Here is a 24,013-nt window from a genome sequence, read left to right on the forward strand (position 1 = left end):
AAACTGGGCCAGGCCGGTGGAAGTGTGTGTGTGTGTGTGTGTGTGTTGGCCCGTGATTAGCTGGGCTGTTTGTTTGTCAGGCGCTGACACTGCTTGTCCTGTGAGGAGATGGATGGGCACAGACCTGACAGAGTGCCACACACGCTCACACACCCAGACCAGGACTCGAGCACAAAGGCTAACCTCCCAGATCCATCTCTGTCTCGTCATGCAGCGTTCTTGGGAAAAACACACACACAAACACCGAAACACAGAGCTAGGCTCTGAGAGCTCAGAACGAGAGTCGCGGTGACACCGCCGCTTTCAGATGGATTTTCTAGGACAGACACTAATTTTATGCTGTGACCTTCATTGACAAATATTTGACGCTATAAATCACATATGGCTGGCTGGGAGCGCGTGTGCGATGGAGGGAGGAGAACGGAGGAGGTTTGGGAGAAGTAGCTAATTAGAAGAGGAAATTATTATCGGCGCCCTTGTGCGCTTGATCTGTGTAAGATTCCCACACTTTCTGAGGAATGAATTTTCCAGGATCTATGCAGCTGTTTGAAACTAATTCAGTCATTAAGACATTTACTCATGAACTATTAAAACCAATTTATTAAAATTAACTGAAAAGAGTGATTCGTTCACATATTAGATCTCACTACAGCAACTTTTACTCTACCCAAAGATGTTTAGCAGACAAAATATTTCAGAGCTCTAGAAAAATCTAGAGTCATGTTAAAAATTCATGACTCATTGAGATCAAACTCTGAACCATTTCGAGAAGACTTAAAAGATTCATTTACAAATCAGACACTCAAAAGATTCACTTCATCTAAGGATAATTTTTAACCCTTATATATATATATATATATATATATATATATATATATATATATATATATATATATATATATCTCCATACACTTATTTTAGGGCATAGTGTAAGTACAAACATGTATATTTAAATGTTAAAATCACCAAGACTTTCATTATTTGTAATTATTCAAATTTAAAAAACACTTCTCTAAAGAACTATACAAAACTATTTAACCAGTTTGAACAAATCAAAAAAGCAAAAAAACAAAACAAAACAAAAAAAAACCTAAACTAAAGAAAAACCAAACCAAACAACAACAAAAAAACTCAAAAGAATGTCTTGCTCAACCTAAAAAATCAGTATTTAACCAATTAAATGGTTGTAGTATGCAGTGTATAAATGAAAAATATAATAAAATTAAATAAAATAATTTAACAAAGATTTTCTAGTCGGACCACTTCTCTAAAGCACTATACAAAACGATTTTACCAGTTCGACCAAATCATAAAATAAAAAAACAAAACAAAACAAAAAACACCTCAAAAGAACGACAATATTTAACCAAATAAATAGTTGTAGTATGGAGTGTATAAATAAAAATTTAAATAAAATAATACAATTTAAAATAATTTCTAAATTAAACTAAAAAAAAAAAAACATAACAAAATACAAAACAGTGTATTTAAAGATTTTTTAAGTATTTAAGAAAAGAATTTAAAAAAGAATTTCTATTCGGACCACTTATCCAAAGAACTACACAAAACAATTTAACCAGTTCGGAAAAAAAAAAAAAGCAAAAATAAATCAATAAAAAAACAAAACACGAAAACAAAAGCAAAAACTTGCTCAACCTAAAAAGCATATTCAACTGATTAAATAGCTGAAAAATAAAATAATGTAAAAATAATTTCTAGTCGGACCACTTCTCTAAAGAACTATACAAAATTAATTAACCAGTTCGAACAAATAAAAAAAGCACAAAGAAAGCAAAAAAAAAAAAAAAAAAAACACACCCCAAAACAATTAAAAAAGATCAAAAAACAAAAACAAAAAACACAAAACATTACACAAGACTAAACAAAAAAAAAAAAACTAAACAAAACATCAAAAGAATGGCTTACTCAACCTAAATAGCAATATTTGACCGATTAAATAGCTGTAGTATGCAGTGTAAAAATGAAAAATAAAATAAAATACTAAAAAATAAATAATAAAATAAAATACATTTCCCCATCATTTTCAACGACGAAACACGTGTGTGTGTGTAAATGCATAAAGGTGTCGATTTGATGTACTGAAGGCACACACACACTCACCTGATAGCTGGCATTCAGGGAGCCAAATCCCAGCCCAGAAATCATATTCTTCACGAGAGTGGGACTTCTGAGAAACAGAAGAAAGACAGAGGGTGATTAAGTACATGTGTGTATTACAACAAAACACATCTGACCAAAGTCTGTGTTAAAAAAAGCTCCCAACACCATGAAAAATGCTGAGGCATTATTCTATTTACAAGAGATAAATAGAAAAGTTAAACAATGGAGAGTAACACATGCATTCTGACACAGCATATACTGCGCACGCACACACACACACACACACACACACACACACACACTACTGTTTGTTCGCTATTGTGTCTGTGCGCTACAGGGCTGAAATCTGGCGCGCAGGCCGTCGGCTGGGTAATTTGCCGTCGTCTCTCTGGCAGAGCTTGAGACGGCGTGTAACATCTGTTTGTACAAATGCAAGCAGGCACGCTTTTCTGCTGTGCATCTGCTCACAATGTACCCTAAACAGTGTAGACACAGACGGGAAAAATACACAGGCGCACAAACACACACACACTCACATGCATGAACTGCCAAACACAAGCAGGCAAGGCACAAAAGAGACCTTTGTGCTTTTGACTGGAGAGTCAGTAATAGGGTAATGATGGGAAGCCCATTAGGGTAATCATACATGCCAATAACGATTATAGCCCCACTTACAGAGCAGACCTACAAGCTTACGCTTTTGCTACAGGAATAAAGGCTGTTTTTGGGACTTCTCCTCAATAAATAGGTTTCACTTAAAGAGTACTGTTTTAATTCAGTGCTTCACAGGTTATTGCCACTAGTATGATTTCAGACAGGCTCATATTTCAGTCTGTAAGGCTACAACAAGTCTCAGCAGGCGTTCTTAAGAAAGCTAAGAGTGGCAGCACAACTATTTGACATTAATGACATCAAACGTCATTTGTCACGTCAAACTTTGACGCAATTTGTCTGAAGATGTCAAATTTGATTTAAGAGCTACAGAAGAGGTGATTATTAGATTTTAGTGTGTTTGTGACAAAGCTACATTGTAAACATTTTTGGAATAAAAAAAAAAACCTATGAACTACCATATATTTTATGGTGAAAAAACGTAAAATGACAGTCCCAGAAGTCCCTGTGTTACACATCATATTATATTTTGCATAAATAATTTTGTTTCTTCTTATTTTATTGTAAAACACCATCTAACTAATAGTTTTTGGAAGTGAAAACGATGAATTATCAAATATTTCATGATGAAAAACAGTAAAAGGACAGTCCCAGAAGTCACTGTGTGATTATACATATTATATTTTGTATAAATAATTTAGTTTTTTCTTATTTTACTGCAAAATCCAGCCCCACTAATAGTTTTTGGAAGTTAAAACTATGAATTATCATATATTTCACAGTGATAAACAGTAAAAGGACAGTCAAAAAATCTCAGTGTGACACATTACATATTTTGTATAAATAATTTTGTTTCTTCTTATTTTATTGTAAAACACCATCTAACTAATAGTTTTTGGAAGTGAAAACGATGAATTATCAAATATTTCATGATTAAAAAATAGTAAAAGGACAGTCCCAGAAGTCTGTGTGTGATAAATCATATTATATTTTGTATAACTAATTTAGTTTTTTCTTATTTTACTGCAAAATCCAGTGGAATTAATCATTTTTGGAAGTAAAAACTATGAATTATCCTATATTTCATGGTGAAAAACAGTACCAGAAGTCTCTGTGTCACACATCATATTATATTTTGAATAAATATTAGTATTTCTTCTTATTTTACTGCAAAATTCAGTCTAACTAATAGTTTTTGGAAGTAAAAACTATGAATTATCATATATTTTACTGTGAAAAACAGTAAAAGGACAGTTCCAGAAGTCCCGGTGTGACACATCACATTATATTTTGTCTAAATAATTTTGTTTCTACTTATTTTACTGTAAAACACAGTCTAACTAATAGTTTTTGGAAGTGAGAACTATTAATTATCAAATATTTCATGATGAAAAACAGTAAAAGGACAGTCCCAGAAGTCACTGTGTGATTACACATATTACATTTTGTATAAATAATTTAGTTTTTTCTTATTTTACTGCAAAATCCAGCCCCACTAATAGTTTTTGGAAGTTAAAACTATGAATTATCATATATTTCACAGTGATAAACAGTAAAAGGACAGTCAAAAAATCTCAGTGTGACACATTACATATTTTGTATAAATAATTTCGTTTCTTCTTATTTTACTGCAAAATTTTCAGTCAAACTAATAGTTTTTTAAAGCAAAAACTTTAAATTATTAAATTATTATACTTTTAAAGTGGAAAACATTAAAAGGACAGTCCAAGAATCCCAGTGTGACACATTACATAATATTTTGTATAAATAATTTAGTTTTTTCTTTTACTGTAAAACACAGTCGAACTAATCGTTTTTGGAAGCAAAAACTTTAAATTATCATATATTTCACAGTGGAAAAAAACAGTCCCAGAAGTCCCTGTGTGACACATCATATTATGTTTTGTATAAATAATTTATTTTCTTTGTATGTTTGTTATCAGTAATGTGCATTAGGGTGCTGTGTGTTACATTTTACGCTTAGTTAATGTTTACTGCATTATTATGTCATCTACGTTACCTTTTGTCGTGTATGTACAGTATGACCCAGTGTATCGTCTATATATTTGACCATGTTTTATGCACAGACCACTTACGAATAACTCTGATCAGAGATATATTAAAATGATATCACTTAATGAAATACAAAAATCTTGTTATTGTCACCCTACTTTTTAAAAGTGAATTTTTTAGTTTTTACTGTAAATTTAATGGGATTTTTTTTCTCAGTGTATTATATTAACTCAGAAGTCTTAGAATAAAGTGCTGTATAGACTTTTATGGTACTTTCATGATATTTATTTGGTGAATTTAGAGCTTGACAACACTAGGCCCCATTCACTTCTCATTCACGCCTTAAAATCAACAAAGTTTAATAGAAAGAAGAATGAAGAGAATTGACAAAAAATATACGTACGAGTCTACGTACCCGGTCATCTTTGGTGGTCTCCTCTTTTGGTATTCCACTTCGTCCACAGTCCAAACGGCACCCTTGACGTTCTCGACCCGCACAAAGCACTTGTGCAGACTCAGGTTATGGCGCACAGCATTCTGGGTAGCGGCGACGGGACATACAGAGAAGACACAGAGCAAAAAGTCAGTCGACGTCGTAGGTATCTTAAGCAGAATCGCGTCCGCGTCGCTGTCATTGCTGGAAATGCAATTATAGCGAGGCCTGATATAAACAGCCTTTAATAATGGCATAAATCTTATACCTGCTTTCTAATTAAAAGAGCGCACGTGATGATGAGCACAAAAGATTGTACGGCTCAGACAGGGACGTGTCGACCGAGCGTATCTCTCCATCTCGAACCCGTCCCCCTCCCGCCCGCACCATCTCACAGACACACACAACCAATTAAGTGCACATTCTACCGAGGGGAAGTGACAATGTGGTGCCACACCATCATAACAGTGGGAGTTTAGAAAAAAAAAAAAAAAGTCCATCTTTGAACGCAAAAAAATAAGAAACGATGCGCGCAATCCCCCCTCCACCATCAGCAAACCCACTCCCTGCTTTTTTATTTTAAATTTCACTAATCAGCCACTATCTAGAATAACACCCCCAAGGGAGGCCCCTTCCTTTTCATCTGCTATTTGTAGTTTGTTCATGCCCAATTTCATTACCAATTTTAATTCGTGTATAATTAAATCCTGTGTATTTTTTCCGACGCACTCTTTTTTTTTTTCCTGAATCCATGAGGGAGGGACTGCTGATGCCGGAATCACTCCTAACCATAATTACAAGTGCCATAATCAGGCGAGGCCTCCCTCCTTTGAATAAATTTCCCCGTGCAGGAGCGATGATGCTTAGTTTTGCAAATGAGTATGACCCCAATTTCAGCCTGCCACCTCACCGATTTTATTTGCATTCCCATCCGTGATGAAAGACTAATTCTCCCAGTTAAAACATTAGCAGCAATTTAAAGGGGGTCAGCCTCTGCAGACATAAACAAAATGCCCGCCTGACTATATGTATGTGTGTGTGTGTGTGTGTGAGAGAGTTAATGAGTGACTGGAGGGGTAGCAGCTATGTTAGAAAGATGGCACACGTGGTGCGGATGTCAAACGGGTCTCGGTTTCTTTGGTGACGACGTCCACATGAAGAGGGACGACACTATGGCCACCATTTTAGCCTGGAAGTGAACAGCGACATTGAATGTTTTACATCAGTTTAGAGTGAAACTAGATATTCGGGTTATTCTGTATTAAAAAGAGTTTTTTGCACCGCTGAATCACTCTTAGGACCAGAAAGGTGTATTAAGAGAGCAAATATGGGTCGATTTCGGGCACAGTGGGCTTAAAAACTACACCAAGGACACCAAGGCTCAATCTAGATACTAGTGGCCTTATACAAAAGAAAGTATCAGTGAATGAGCAGAATGAAATACTGGATAAATCCTGCACTGAGGAAGAGAGTGTGACAACAAAAATCAGCCTTCAATGTTCTTAACAAGAACAAGGCTCAGATAAATGATCAGTGTGGGTTACATATAAACTAAACTGTGTATAAACTACTACTGTGAAATTCATTTAAAAAAAATAATAATAGTAATAATAGTATTATTGCACTTTATTTAGTTATTAAAATGCGATAATACTATTATATTAGTATATTCTGGTTCATGACAGTTAGGGTAGGTCGAAAAACTCCCGTCTAATTTTCTCCTCCAAATTTAAAAACGTCCTACATCACCGTTTTACCTTTTTTATAAAGGGTGTTTGATATTCTTTGCACGTTCACTGGGTCGGTACTTCCTCAGCGATGTAGGACGATTTTGAAGTCCTTTTGAAGAAAATGAGATGGGAGTTTTTCGACATACCCTAACTGTCTTTAACTAGAATACAGAGTTGGCGTAAAGCTAGACAAGACGAGCATTTGAGGTTAGAAAGTATATAAATTGCCATTTTTATTAGAAAATAACTAATTTCACTCGCTAAGACCCTTCTTCTTTGGCTGGGATCATTTAGAACCATTTGAAGCTGCATTTTGGAAGTTCAAACTCACAGTCACAATAGAAGTCCACTATATAGAGAGAAATCCTGAAATGTTTTCCTCAAAAAACGATTTCTTTACGAGTAAATTATCTGTAAATGTTTGTTCTGGAAGTTAACTTCTCCTTTAACAAAGTCTGAACTTGTTTACACAGCGCATATTTATTTTGCTCGCACATGACAATATTGTGCACCCCTGATAATAAAGTACTTTGTGATTTTAAACCTTCTGGTACAAATAATATATTGAGGCATTTATAAATTGCATTAATAGATTTTAGGGCTGTCATGACTCTTCGATTCGATTTGCCTGTGACAAGTAACTGACAAAATAGAAGTGCGCATTCCAAAGACAAAAATCAATAAAACGCATTTATAATATGTTTTTCAAGGCTGTATGATATATTAAACCTATTTTTTAAAATTATTCAATTAAATAAATATATGCGCTTTAATTATTTACATGCATGTAAATCTGAGCAGCTGGGAATGCAAAAAAGTATATTTGTGGTACTCTCCTATTCCCCATTCATGAAGTTTACCCTACTATGAGGACTTCCGCTGCTGAGAAACCCAGAAATGTGATAAAGGTCCATTATAACGTTCATCTGGGAGCGCAACATGCGTCATTTAATCATATTTGTAGGGCAAATCATTTATAAACTTACACAAACACAGGAGAATACATTAGTAGCTTTCTTAAAATGCTAACTGTTCATCGAGATTTCAAAATAAAAGTTTAAACCCTCACTCTGAGTTGAGACATTTTGATGTCCACATATTCAAGAAATTTTAGTGGCTGTAGCATTTCTGTCGTAAAGAAATGGGCAAATATTAAATATTAAGTGTACATTTGAATTAAATGTTGTTTAGTCAATATTAAACAAGGATTAGATGACGCAGTAAAGTGTAAAAACAATCGTCCGGCCTTTGGCGCCCTCTGCAAGCATTTGTTATAATGCATAATATATGTTAGCGCTATTGTTTATGACATATTATGTATTTTAACTCTTTTGTTAAATGAAACCATATAATTACTTATTTTTGATACGTTATTAGAACCAATTATTATTGGCTCATTGCTATTATATATGTATTTTAAGTAATTTTAAAGACTATTGTTTGCTTAGGTCTATTTTTATTATTACAAAAATGTATTATAATTATCTGATTAATAGTCAGAATAATTGACTGATTACTCAATTACCAAAATAATCGTTAGTGACAGCCCTAAAAACAATAGCTCATTACTTAAAAATAGAATAAAGTTTTAAATGTGTATGAGGGACACAAATAGCAGCGGTTTTGTAGAATGACCCAGCCGGTGTCCATCTTGTGAATAAAAGCCGCCCTCTAACTGATCAATGACTTCCCCTACTCTCCGGACCTGACTTTTCATGAAATATAGATGGCCATTAAGAGCACCGGAGAACATGCATCTCCATTTCTATATTTAATACCGGGCCAAATGACTGGCAAGAGGAGAAGACGAGTGTGAACGTGCAGTTATTAAAATAAAAAGAAGAGAGAGAGTGTGAAAAGGTACTATAGGAGAAAAAAAAAAGAAGAAGAGAGATCTGGCTCTGGTGGAGGAGGAAAAGTAGCCGGATCCATTAATTGTTAAATTTCATAAAAGTGAAATGAGTTGTTAAAGATATTCCTGCCACTTTCACCTCTTTCGCCTCAACTCTCAGTGGCTAAGCTCACTAACTGCTCCTGGGTGCCGCTGCGGTTCAAGACTATTAGCCTTCTGTTCTGTCTCGATGCCCTCAGCCTCCTTGGGTCCCTCTCTCACCTCACCTTCTCTGTTTCTCTCCTTACTTCCTCTCCTCCAGAGGCTCAGGCACACAAATGAGCCTTGGGCCAGTGTTGGCTGAATGTGGGGCAGCACCTCCTCAGCCCGGGCTCCAGGCTATAGGCCACGTGAATGGCTAATGAGGAGACTGACTGACAGGAAGCGAGTTACATTTCGCGGTGTCCGTCTCCTCTCCGGCCTGACAGCACCTTGCCAAGCTCCTGGTCCGCAGGAGGAGGGGGGAGGACGGGAGGTGCTGGGAAAGGAGGGATGTATTAGCACGTCTTTCTGAGGGGCGAACTAATGGCTTAGCAGGGTGATGGGGAGATGGCCCGCTAAATGGGACGGTTACATGGTCGGGCCAGGCCTTTAATGACCGTTCTGCTCTTCACTTTGGACAGAAAAAAAGAGAGAGAGAGACTAGTGGAGGCTAAATTTCTAATAAGTAAGTGTAGATAAAAAGTTAAACATGGTTCAAGTAAGAAAAAAAAAATGTTGATGATGATAATGATGATTTATAATAATAAAAATACAACTTACATATTTATAATATGAACATATTAATAATATGTAGTATTTTTTATTAGCAGTATCATTACTACTACTATTTAATAACAATACTTTAATATAACAATTAAATTGTCAAGGTATAAAGTTAAACATGGTTACTGAATTGTGAATAAGTTTTATATTATGATTATTATTTTTTGATTTGTATTTTTGATATATAATATTTCCTTATATTTAATTAATATGTAATTTTTTATTATTTATAATATGTAAATAGTAATAATACTATTATTATTATTATTATTAGCATAATCATTACTACAACTTAACATTAATTTCTTAAAACGTCAAAGTATAAAGGTGTTTAGATAATAAAATATACATGTTTAGGTTTAAAGATGCATTTTTGTTACATATTATAATACTTAATATTTTTAATCAATTATAATATGTAAATATGAATATTTACTATTGTTATAATAATAATAATAGTTGTTTTGATTTGTATTTTAATTATATATTATATTATTTCCTAATATTTGCATTTATAATAAATTACCATGTTTATTTAAAATATGTAAATATTACTACTATGTATTTATTTTTATTATTATTATTTTTTTTAGCAGCAGCTAAAATTATGTTATTTTATTTTAAATTTTATTATTATTAATGTAATTATTATTGTTTCAATTTTGATGTAAATCTGATATGTATTTGATGATATTATATTATGATATGTATTTATATGTAAATATTTTTTGTTTTAATAACAATAATAACAATCATAATTGTATTGTCAATTACTATTATTATTAAAGATTTATAATTATCTTTATTATATATTAAAATATTTCTTAATATTTATTTATAACATTTTATTTAATATTTACAATGTAAATATTACTAATATGCATTATTATTATTTTTTTAGCAGCAGCTAAAATAATTTTATTTAATAAATAGTTTCATTCTTTTATTTAATAAATCATTAAAAAAGTTAAACATGTTTATGGTTATTGAATAACAATTTATTATTATGTTTCAATTTTTATTTTGATCATATTCTAAAATATATGTGTGTGTATTTATACACATGAATGCGATGAACATATTTATAATATGTAAATATTAATAACATTTATTATTAGCATCAGCATTACTACTACCTAATAACATTTCTTAAAACGTCAAGGAATAAAGATAATTTAAAAAGTGGAGTAAGAATATCATAATTATTATAATAATAATAAATATTATTACTATTATTGCTGTTATTATGTTTTAACCTGTTATTATTTATTATAGCTTTTTTAATAATAAATAATTTTTGTATATTATTATATATATTATATATAATATATATATTATATATATTATATTATATATTAAATATTTTCTATTTAATTTATTTATTAATATATAACATTTTGTATAATTTTTAATATGTAAATATTAATTATATTTATTATTATTATTATTATTATTTCTTAACATTTTAGCATTTAACTATGCATCTTTTTAGTTTAACTTTTTAAAAAAATATGCTTTATTAATAAAGTTTGATTTAAATTAAAGTGTTAAAATTTATATTATTATTAGATGACAATGCGCACCTGAAACACCCGTACATGCATTCGCTAATGTCTAGTATCAGCTCTGCCCATCTCGGATGGCATGAAACCAAGCGCCATGTGGTTAAAGCAGCTGATTGGACATCAAAGCTTGGGTTGAAAACACACAGGTGGATGAGGGAGGAGGGATAACAGCAGCTGGTTCACAGGAACCTGTGGCGGGATCCAGTGTGGCATGTCGGAGCTGGTCGGAAGATGCTGAGCTGATACAGAACTTGCTGCGGACCAGCGGGGCACATGCTAATCAACCGCTTCAAATTAATCTGTCTGATAAGAGTTACAATGCGACGTGCCTATGGACTGATAAAACAGACTGTGGCAGCTGTTTTGGACTGATTTATGCATAACTGAATTCAGGGAGTTTTTAGTGAAAGTTATAGCATGGAATGCAAAGGAAATGGACTTGAACTTCCTGCTCCCACCCACCAAACACCATTAGGCAGTCCGACGCCACATAACACAATCAAAACAATAAGGAGAGCACATCAGGACACCAAAAAAACAAAGAAAAACAGATCTGGGAATGGCCAGGTCGTAACTTGGCTGTCTGTGTGATGCCAGGCGTCATTAATAACCTCACTGTTATTGGAACTCTACAGAAGGCCGTATCTCTGTTGTACCCGCTGTACCCCTTGGCACGAAGGGAGGATTTATTGTTGTTTGGGTCGCGTTGAACAATGGGCCGCGTCTGTTGCTCTGTTTTTATCTCTGTGAGACTTATAAAAGAAGGAGCCCTTCTGCCTTATTGCCAAGAGGCAAGTATAGACAAGCCAGAGCCTCTAAACACTGTGACCGCTGTAGACTGATAGCTTCCTATAACTTGCGGTATAAAGGCCTGCTGAGATGATATCAGATCAAATATTCACAAAACTATCCAAACAGAGTTTACTGGCAAAACTTTGGCAAATGTTTAAATACTTGGATAAATTGTTCAGTATTTCTAACAATAAAATCAATGTTTGAAACAGTTGTACGGTGTAACATTTTTGTGGAAACCGAGATACATTTTTTTATATTTTTTGCCAAAGGAACAGCATCTATTTGGTCTTTTGTAACATTATAAATGTCATTACTGTCAATTTTATCATCAAATTAATGCTATTTTAAGTTAAAAAAAAAACTATTAAATGGTAGTTCGTATTATATACTTTTAATAACCTATAATTTTATAATTAAATGATATCAAATTAGACAATCAACATTGAAATGCACGCAAAAAATCTAAATGTTTATTATCCAATTACAATAATGTTGGTATTAGACATAACTATTATTTAAATATTATATATATATTTACTATAATATCTATTATTTAAACAAAAAATACTATAACATATTATATGTATAATATATAATATTAGTAATTTTGTTGTGTATTTGTAACAGTCAAATTTTTTAAAAGTATAACTTTTTATATTTACAAATTATTTCAAACTTGGAAAGATTATTCTGTGAGAAATAGAGTTCAAAGGAACAGCATTTATTTGATATATTTGGTCTTTTGTAACATTATAAATATCTTCACTGTCAATTTTGATCGAATTAATGCTACTTTGCTGAATAAAACTAATTAAAAAACTATTACATGGTAGTTTATAATATATACTATCAGTAAACTATAATTTTATAATTGAATGATATCAAATTAGACAATCAATTTAAAAAAAAAATATTATACTTAATATATCCAATATTTAAACAAAAAATACTATAATAATGTTATATTTATAATATATAATATAAGTAATATTTGTAGTGTATTTGTAACTGTCAAATTTGATAAAAGTATAAGCTTTTTTATATTTAAAATGATTTTAAAACTTGAAAAGTAAGTCTTATGTTTGGGAAGAAGAAATATTGTATTGAATTTAATATATAAAATGATTGTTAATGCTGTAAATTAATGCTACAGGTAGTTAATTTTTAATATATACTATAAGTAAACTATAATTTTATAATTTAATGATATCAAATTAGACATACACAACATTAAAATTAACATTAAATGTTTTTTTTTATCCAATTGCAATAATGTTGGTATTAGTTATTATTATTTAAATATTCTATTTAATTATATTTTTAAATGCTATTTATTCTAGTGATGATCACATGATCCTTCAGAAATCATTCTAATATGCTGATTTAATTAAAATAAATTATTAGTAAAACAGTTATATTGAGAACAGCTGTGCTGCTTGACGTTTTTGTGAAAAATGTGATATATTTTTTTATTTGTCAGCATTCTCTGATCAGTAGAAAGTTTCTATTTTATTTGTAATAGAAATCTTTTGCAATATTATAAATATTATTACCGTCACTTTGGATCAAGAAAAGTATACAAATATTTTTTAAATATTACTTGGCCCAAACTTTTCAATGGCAGTGTGTATAATACTTCAGCTTCATTTGCAAAGAATGAGACCTTTATGTTAAGTATTATAGATGTTTCACTTGATGGGACATTACCTTCCATGTTGCTGTGTTTCTCCTGAAATAGGCGAACATTCGTGTAAACCAGTTATAGATCTCGTTTAGAGTCAGCTGTCGGTCAGGGGCTTCCAGAATGGCCTGGTTGAATAAAGCCAAGAGAGAACGGAAGAGAGAAAGTGAGCAAGTGTCAAGAGGTGATTCAAATGGCTGTTATTAGTGAGACATTAGCTGATGGACTGTTTCCAGACGGGCAGGCAGTGCATTATGGATAGTGCCGTTCGTTTCGGCATGACTGACACCGAGCTAAGAGATGCGCATAAATCCTTAGTTAGCAGCACACACCTCTGAACTCTGCTCAAGTGCACTGGAGCACAGAGCGCACAGTCCAGATCTCTACATCACACAGACTGACTTACGTGTCGTATGAGCGAGGCGTAGGTAAATGGAGGCCTGACATCAGCGTTTTTGTAGAATTCACAATTCTGTGCAAGTTCTGTAACAGACAGAGACAAAGCAGCCATGTTTATGTTCTATAATTTGATATGTAGGGTATGGTGAGGTATGTTTTGTGTGAAAGGACTCTGACCTGAAGCGATGGGGGTGCAGAACTTGTCGGAGTTGCGCCGGCGGATGGGCCCGACTCCGTGCAGGCTGGAGGAGCTGATGACGGAGGGTCCCTGCCTCATGGGGGTGATGGGAGTTGCGGCAGAAGTGGGGGGATGAGGCAAGCCCTCAGGAAACCCCTCACTTTCTCTTTTTGACAGCGACACGCTAGAGGCCAGGTTCAGCTAGACGAGAGGAAAGAAAATTGAAAAATTATTTACAATAAAAACAATCAAAATTAGTTCACTAGTAGCATATCACAGCACTGTTCAAAAGTTTGAGGTTGGTAAGCTGTTTTTTTTTTTCTTTTTTTACATTATTCCAATCTTTAGTGTCACATTTCTTCAGAAATATGCTGATTTCCTGTTAAATTGTGCTGCTTAATATTTTTGTGGAAACCGTGATACATTTTTTTTAGTTTTCCTTGATGAATAGAGTTCAAAGGAAAAACATTTTTTTGAAATATTTGTTTTTTTTGTAACATTATAAATGTCTTTGTCAATTTTCACTTTGCTGAATTATAGTTTATGAAAGTTAATAAACTATAATTTTATAATTTAATAATACCAGATTAGACATACACAACACTGAAATTCACTTAAACAATCTAAATATTTATTATTCAATTATAATAATGCTGGTAATTGTTATAATAACAACAACAATAATAATAATAATTATTATTAATAATATATTATAAATATTTACTATAATACCTAATAATGTTAAAAAAATACTATAACATGTTATATTTATATTATATAATATTAATAACAGTTGTAGTGTATTTGTAACTGTAAATACATACACAACACTGAAATTTACTAAAACAAAAATCTAAATGTTTATGATCCAATTACAATAATGTTGGCATTAGTAATAATAATAATAATAATATATTATAAATATTTACTATACTACATAATAATCTTAAACATAGTATAATATGTTATATTTATAATATGTAATATTAATAATATTAGTAATGTATCTGTAACTGTAAATACACAACACTGAAATTTACTAAAATAAAAACCTAAATGATTATGATCCAATTACAATAATCTTGGTATTAGTTATAATAATAACATTAATTATTATTATAAAATATTTACTATAATACCTAATAAAAAATACTATAACAACATGTTATATTTATAATATATAATATTAATAATATTTGCGTGTATTATGAACTCTAAATACACTGACATACACAACACTGAAGTTTACTAAAACTAAAATCTAAATGTTTATGATCCAATTACAATAATGTTGTTATTAGTTATAGTAATGATAACAATAATAATAATAATACATATTATTAAATAATAAAATATCTAACATTTAAAAAAGAAATTCTATAATACAATTTTTTTATATTTAATGTTATGTGTAGTGTATTTGTAACTGTCAAATTTTATAAAATTATAAGCTTTTACATATGTAAAAAAATGCATTAAAACTTGTATGTTTTATGTGTGAGAAGAAGAAATATGTATTGCATTTTATATATAAAATAATGATTAATGTTGTTCACTTGAAGTTGCTCTTTTTTCCTTGGTTTACAAAAACTCATTTCACTCATACATAACACAAAACAATGACAGTGCAAAACAGAAATGTCTTTCTCCCTCAATTTGGCACGCGTTCAGTCTGAGCGCAGCCTTGATTCTAATTCGCATCATCTTCGTGGTGTACAGTAATCTCCAGCATTGCAATTACCAACCAGGAAATATAATCATCTTCAAATTGTCATTGGTCTCCCGCTGTGAGAGGCACATCCTGCGATCCTTGCCAGCACATCCATGCCAAAAGCAGTTGGCACAGCGACTCCATTATAAGATGATCCCGTTCACCCGGTGAAATTCAAACAAAGCACCCCGCAAATCGCGTTTCTCAGACACACACGCGGGCGAGCGAGCACAAACAAGGCTCCTCGGTGACACAATGTCTGCAATTAAAGCCACACAAGAGGAGCAAAACAAAGCGATACATGGTAGGAGGGGGTAAAACAACAATCTGGCAACAAACAACGCTTGCGGTTACCCGCCCTCATTGTGGCCCTGCTCTGCCCAATTAGCTTCAGCGGGCACGGAGCACTAGGAAACAGCTTTCCCCATCGCTCAGGGAGTCTTTTTCGGGGTTGCTTGTTTTGCTCTAATTAAAACCATCATGTGCACGTGCGATAGAGCAAGAGCGAGGAGGGGCGGGCGTAGCGGGGTTGAAGCTAATATGGCGAATTAAACAGCGCCAGCCCTATTTTCTCTCCATTCTCATTGCCACAGGAGCCAACCTGGCCCATCTCCAGTAATTAGGGGAGCAAAATGGTTTAACAGGTACTTAATTAACGCTGGAGCCGCGCCAGTTTGCCGTGCCAAACACCCAACGATCTTAATAGCGGTCAATGCCACACATGGGTTTGAGCTTGTGCTAAGCTCCGCCCTAATGCTCGCCTTTACCACTTAATGCTAATTCTTTCTCTTGATCACACTCCCAATTATCATTTTTTCATTCTCTCTCTCCCTCGTTCTCGGGCTAGGTCGCTCGGCCCGGCCCGGTCGCTGTTTCCCATTACCGTCTAATGGCAGCTGATCCGTAGAATTTGTCTCCAAACAGGAGACGCGGCCTACTTTCGCCCTCCGCCTTCATTTATATCCCCTCAAATTAAGACACTCCACTTCTAATTGACAATTAATTTCAACATCTTCGTATTTTAATAAGACTCCTCATCAATCTCAGCATGAAATATTCATTAGATTTCTAATAATTGCACAGGCAGCTGCTGGCTTGAGGGGGAAACGCGTTGTGATGGCTGCGTATGAAGCAGCAATGTGGAATATCTGCTAAGTCTAGCCCAAAACACTCTCTTTCATTTACACTGTGGCATCTTTAAGTACACAAACACTCTTCTAAAGTGGATTGGAGGAAAACAGACCAGCTGTGGCTGCTACAAAGAGAACTCCATCTATAAGAGTCCATCATCGCACTTGAGCTAAAGGTGCTTAATGGCCTGCTTGAATAAGTGGTTTATTACTTTTGTACGTGGCAAGGATAAGTTAAACAGGTAAGAAACGTATGAGACTATAGAGTTTAGCTGCTCTCTAGGAATACAATCCCAGCACATGCACAGAGAGGACGCCAGATGAGAAACCAGCACTTCCTCCGTTCTCCAACAGAGAGTGCTCTTTAGTGCCTCACTCAGCTGATTCATTGATCACACTACTACTCATGCAAAAATAACAGAAAGATGGTATCTAAACACAAGTTATCAGAAATAGCTTATGAACTTACAGGTTGGTTGAAAGGCTTTGGCTCTGATGGACGCATGTGCAGGTGGGTCATCATAGCCTGTAGACGCTCACTCTCTTTGGCCAGCTAGAGAACACACATATATACACACACATATTAGAAGAAATAACAAGCTGTTTTCTTCACAAACCAAATACATAAAGGCCTGGTTTCACAGACAAGATGTAGACTAAACCAGGATTAGGCCATACTTCAATTAGGACATTTAAGTAATGTTCTAAATGTGCCATAGATAAAACATTACTGGTGTGCATCTTAGGACAAAACAAAGGCACTGATATATTTTAGGATCAGCCACTGCAAGCTTCTTTTAGTATTTAGTTGAAACAGCTCAGACTTGCATTTTAGTCTAGGACTAGGCTTAAGCCTATAGCAACTATAAGTAAACCATTTGTAGGTTTTTAGCAAAAATCTAATACTCTGTGGTGCTATCCAACCAGCCTAACACAGCAACACCCTTATTAATATAAAATAATCTAAAAATACAAAAAAAAAAACATATTTAATAAAATAAATTTGTTCAGTTTAATAATGTGTATGTAAAAAAAAAATCTATTAATAAACTATGCATATAAATAAAAATATATACAAAAATAAATAAATATTAAAAAAATATTAGTGGAAAGTAGTGGTGGTCTCATTTTCTTGGTTTAATAAACATTACTTACACTACAAGAATAGAAATCTATATTGCATTTTTACATCAACAATGTAATTAATAGGCTATTCTGTTTATTAGCACCAAGTATAAATCTCATCAATTTAGTTAAGCATTTCACATTTATTCCAAAATAACAACTCAAGACAGTAACAATTTAAACAAAATATTTAATTATAAACTGATGAAACTTATTTTCAGATCATCAGTCATCAGATCTCAGTCAACACTGGTCACAGATGCAGAGATGTACTATAATTTCAAGATGACTGCTCACTAAAAAAACCCACAGATTATGTTTTCAGGCTATTTGCAGTTTGATTTTGACGTAACAGTGGTTATATCTAAGATTTGTTTACTTACTATTTAAATTAGTCTTCCATTAACGCCATTATATTGTTCATTCAGACTGATTTGCGAATGCGGAATGCGCACAAACACAATAGGCGGGATTTATCTCATGAACCAATCACAAGTGATCATAACCAGACATATCCAATCATATCACAATGAAGGCATTGCCTCCTCTCATGTAACCTCCCCCATTCATTCTCAATTACCCCCCAGCAAACTCACAGCATGATTTAGGGAGACTGTTAAAATTAAATGGGCTCAGGGGAGGTGAGAGAATCACAGACACCCGCTGCAACTTTAACTTCTTTAGAAAACAAGTGATTTATATGCTTTTGTATGTCATTATTTTGTCATATTCGCGTTGTATAGATATATAAAAATACAACGGAATTTAAAAACGTATAGCTTTTAATAAAACATTTTCTTAACTTTTCAATACGTCAAAACATTGTCTCATTTTCCTCAATTTACGCATGTTGTTTGTACTATTTCTGTTTCACACTGTTTTCGTTGAACGCAGCTGCTAAAGCTTTGGCAGCACAAGTGTACAATTATTTGTCATGCCAATACGCCTCACTAAAAACTGAGTGTCGTCATAGTGTGTGGCACTCTCGTGGGCGCCGCTGAGAGGAGGAGAGAGTGACTCCACTGTAGATATTCTCTTGCGCGGATAATTTTGCATTCTGCCTGTTAACTGACTCAGCTCACAGGGATGTTGACATGCCGTTTCACAGCTCTTGATACCTCCGGGAGAAAACATCTCTCTCTCACCGTCCTTCTTACCCTCTCCCTCTTTCTCTCGATTGCTGCGTCTCTTTCAGAGACACTTGCCCTGTAACCACACTCGTCCTCGTTTGACATTCCTAACCGCCATTTAGAGGAAGTGTGGAGGCAGCCGGCCCCTCTTAATCAGGGGGCGACACGCTGCCTCAGAACGCTCTGAGACTGACACCATACACTTCAGTGGCATTAAAAGTGCTATTTTTCACACAGAAAAAAACAGATTGTTGCATTTTACGAATAGTGAATCCGTAAGGCACGGAAAACAACTAACATGTTTTCACGACACGTCATTAATCGGCCATATTGGCTGCACAGAACATAACGCCACTAAACCGAACAAAACTTGCAATTTTGCTGCTTATTTGCTGAAAATGGTCAATTATTGTCATGTTTTGGGCTGTACTAATTGGTCAGAAAGGGGAAAAAAATCTGGAGTACTATAGACTGCCAAAAGTTATAACAAACCAAGGAGTGCAAAAAACTGTCTGTGGAACAAAAGGCATTTGTGGTTGGCCAAACTGAACCAGGATTTCCAGGGCAGTGTTGTTTTTGACAACCATCTTAGATTTAGTCTTAGTCTTATGGACTAAAATGCTTCTTAGTTTTAGTCAAATTTTAGTCACTTCTATATGTGATAGTTTTAGTCCAATTTTAGTCAACGAAAAGTCAAAAAGGTTTTAGTCTAGTTTTAGTCAAAAAAAGGGAAAAAAGTAGTCTTTTAACAAATTAATGTAGGTCAGTAAGTTTTTTGCTGTTGGGTAGTGTCACTTATAAGTTCTGAAAATAGCAGATCTATAGTTCAACACAATGTGAGCTTCCGGATCGACTATTTTCACCAATAATTACAATAATGAAGGAATGTTTTAGAACAGTGGTTCTCAATCCTAGTCCTGAAGGACCCCTGCTCTGCACATTTTGCATGTCTCTCTTATTTAACACACCTGATTGAGATCATCAGCTCATTAGGAGAGAGATCCATGAACTGAACTAACAAGCTGAAGATCTCAGTCAGGTGTGTTAAATAAGAGAGACATGCAAAATGTGCAGAGCAGGGGTCCTTCAGGACTAGGATTGAGAACCACTGTTTTAGAACATAAAAGACAAACAAGGATGGAATGCTAAAACGGCTTGCCATACTAGTATAGCAAAGAGTATTTAATGCTAAAACGGCTTGCCATAGCGTCAGATACTTTTAAAGTTTTAATTGGCATGCACAATAAGCGGATATGTCATGCATTTTAAACGTCTGACGGACCACCCACTAACATTTTCGTCTATTCTCGTCTCGTCAACGAAAACTCACACACGTCTCGTCATGTTTTAGCCATCAACGAGCCATTTTTATCTCGTCATCGTCTCGTTATCGTCATGAAAAAAAGTGGCGTCAACGAAATGATTTCGTCATTGTTGACGAAAACGACACTGTCCAGGGCAAGTGTCTTGACAACATTTGTGTTTGTTCTTATAATTTTCAGTCAGGTAGGTGAAATATTAGGCTAATATCTTAATTAATACCGCTTGTATGTATCTTTACCACCTATTAACTTTATTTTTGTCAAAATATTACAGCATTTTCTGTTTACTAAGCCCTTCTCTATATGATTTAGCAGCTTCCACATGTGTTTTCAGTGGTTTAGACAGCATAAATTAGCAGAACAATGCATTCAGTAGTACATTAACCATGCAATCCATGCTGTCGTTTACATCCGAGTATCTCCAATATGGCCGTGCATCCGGGTAACTCACCGAATCGTGACATAAGAGAATTCCGAAAGTAAAAGTAAAACGCGAGCTTGAATTCGAAAGCGATTTTAATGCCCCACATATTAATAGCTCCCTGATGCCCGCAATTTACATACAGTGACGTAATTACCCACCAATATAATTGCGAGAGAAAGTGCCGAAATATATATTTTTTCCTCTCATCTCATATTTATTCCTTTTAGGGGTTCCACAGTACAGGTTATTTCCTTTTTAAACATGGTATTCAGATTTGGGCACATCCCATAGAGCGTTTTCATGATGTGTCGTCAATCGGCCATATTGGTGGCACTAAATGTAAAAATGCCACCGAACCGAACGAAACTTGCATATTTTGCTGATTATTGCAGCTGAAAATGGTCAATTATGGTCATGTTTTGGGCTGTACTAATCAGTCAGACCGAGGACAAACAGTTGGAGTACTATAGACTGCAAAAAGTTGTAACAAATTAAGGAGAAGACTGCAAAAACTGTCTGAGGAACAAAAGGCGTTTGTGGTTGGCCAAACTGAATCAGGATTTCCAGGGCAAGAATCTTGACAACATTTGTGTTTGTTCTTATCATTTCCGGTCAGGTAGGTGAAATATTATGCTAATAGCTTAATACTGCTTGTATGTATCTTTACCACCTGTTAACTTTAGTTTGTCCAAAAATTGGGTTCTTTCCTGCTTATTAGGTCCTTCTCCTTCCCACATGATTTAGACAGCAAAAATACGGATTCAATATTTGGACACATCCTAAGGTTTCTGGGTGGTCAAAATAAAGTCTGACAATATGATATACTACATACTGGCTACCAGGTTTGTTTTTTAGTCAAATATGAGTGGCTGTGCCCGGTGTTGCTGAAGTCATCCACAGATCTGGGCTGTTTATTCACCCATTAACTGATATGTGTGTTTAATGAGGGGCTGCTCCATGCTGGTCAGCCTGGTAATAAAAACAGTGGAAAAACTGAGCTGGTGTGTTAGGAGAGACAGCAGGTTGGCGAAGGGTGGTTCTGGTCGGTCTGGGTTGGCATGGGGGTGGTGGGGGCAGAGTAGGTGACAGGATGGAGGTAGACGTGAAAGGAAATCCGCTTGGACGTGGACTGACTCTCTTGTCACTTCTCATCACCCCTGCATCGATCTGGACACGTGTTTAAACGCTGTTTGCGGGCCACAAAGTGAGCTCGCTGCCCGCGTGCCTGGCAGGGCAGTGTTTTTTGGACGAGCTTTGTTGTGAGGGGTTTATTTTTGGGAATGAGACGAGATGGAGAACATGGAGGGGAGGTGGCGTGGAAAGAGAAAAGGAAAGCTGACCAATTACCAGGTCCGTCTGACTGGCAGTCATGATGGGAAGTCGTTCTGCCACGTAAAGCTGGAGGGTCTGAAGTGCCCGTTTCAATGTAAGCCTGTGTTTTTTTAAAAGATGTTGACTTATAGCTCTAAGTGCAGAGGAATTCTAGTGCTGCAGGCGCAGTAAGGTTACTCGACCTGCGTTTTAGCTCACCGTGGTTGAGGAGGGCGAGCAGCTCCAACATAGCTAACGGTCTCTTTAATGCAACCTAATGCGCCTGACCGATGTCCTGTCAGTGTCTGCCAATCCTGACTGTCACTAGACGCTCTTCTGACAGCCTCTGTGTCCAAACAAATCATTCACACGGACAATAAACATCGTCCATCACTAAACATAGCACATTTCAGGGTCATAAACAGTTGATAACAATGAAATGCACCGTACATTACTTGTTTGAACACTGCACAATAATTTATATACAATATCCATGCTTTTTTTATTACAATGGGAATGGCAGTAAAAAAAAAAAATTGAAATCAAATCATCCATTAATTTTTACTGTTATATAAACTACATTTTAAACAATTTGACAAGTGGTTTATTATTTTTTACATTTGATGTAATTTATTAAAAAACGTGTATTTATTAGTCTAAATCTAAATTAATTATTGATTATATTATTATTATTATTATTATTTTAAATGTATATTTGTCGATAAGAACTAACCTTTAAACATAAATAAATGGTTTTAAATTTTTATTTAGAAAATTATTTTTTATAAAATTATTAATTGTATTACTTCAAATCATTAAATGTAAATTATGTTACAAAATTCAAATTAATTAAATCTATATTAATGATAAGGAGAATGTATTTATTAACTACATTTTGAACATAAATAAGCAGTTTAAATATTTTCATCAATTTGACAAGTGATTTATTATTTTTTATTGTATTTATAAAAATGTATTTATTAATCTAAATTAAATGTAATTATAGATTATTGTTATTAGTATTATTATCCCAAATGTATATTTGTTGATTTTGACTAGTGATTTATTCTTACTTTCAGTTATTTAAATGTTTTTTATTTAAATTATTTTAAAACGTAACTAATTCAACACTTTAATTTAGTGATAAGAAGAATATTATTATTATTATTACTATTAACTACATTTTAAACAGTTTATTTTTACATTCCATTTAATCTCTAAAAAATGTATTTATTAATTTAAATTTAAATTATCAGTTATATTATTTCAAATGTATATTTGATGATTCTGACAAGATTTTATTTTCATGTTTTTTATTTATTTAAATGTTATTTATTAATTTAAATTATTATTTTAATAGGTTTTACATTTTTGTCATATATTTGACAAGTGATTTATTATTTTAATTTTATTTGATTTATTATTTGATTTTTATTTTATTCATAAAAATGTATTAACCTAAATTTAAATAAATTACTAATTATAATTATTATTAATATTATTATTTCAAATGTATATTTGTTGATTTTGACAAGTGATTTATTTTCATCTATTTATATGCTATTTATTAATTTAAATTATTATTTTCTAAATTGAACTAACTCAATTTAATTTAATGATAAGAACAACAATTTAGTTTTATTAAGGACAGTTTAATGATATCTGATCGTCATTTTA

The 24,013-nt window shown here is 33.5% G+C and overlaps 1 protein-coding gene across 1 annotated transcript in view; it reads right to left on the reverse strand.

Moving 5' to 3' along the window:
- foxp4 (forkhead box P4) overlaps window positions 1–24,013 on the reverse strand; it is a 133,904-nt gene that overhangs the window by 32,009 nt on the left and 77,882 nt on the right. Inside the window, exons 8-13 of the mRNA XM_073825502.1 lie at window positions 17,494–17,577; window positions 14,183–14,384; window positions 14,013–14,089; window positions 13,633–13,734; window positions 5,162–5,283; window positions 2,122–2,188 (exon numbers count right to left, since the gene is read on the reverse strand). Of these exons, the coding sequence (XP_073681603.1) occupies window positions 2,122–2,188; window positions 5,162–5,283; window positions 13,633–13,734; window positions 14,013–14,089; window positions 14,183–14,384; window positions 17,494–17,577 (654 nt within the window). The remainder of the gene's footprint in view (window positions 1–2,121; window positions 2,189–5,161; window positions 5,284–13,632; window positions 13,735–14,012; window positions 14,090–14,182; window positions 14,385–17,493; window positions 17,578–24,013) is intronic.

The sequence above is a fragment of the Garra rufa genome, chromosome 20, assembly GCF_049309525.1.
Source record: "Garra rufa chromosome 20, GarRuf1.0, whole genome shotgun sequence".
Lineage (NCBI taxonomy): Eukaryota > Metazoa > Chordata > Actinopteri > Cypriniformes > Cyprinidae > Garra > Garra rufa.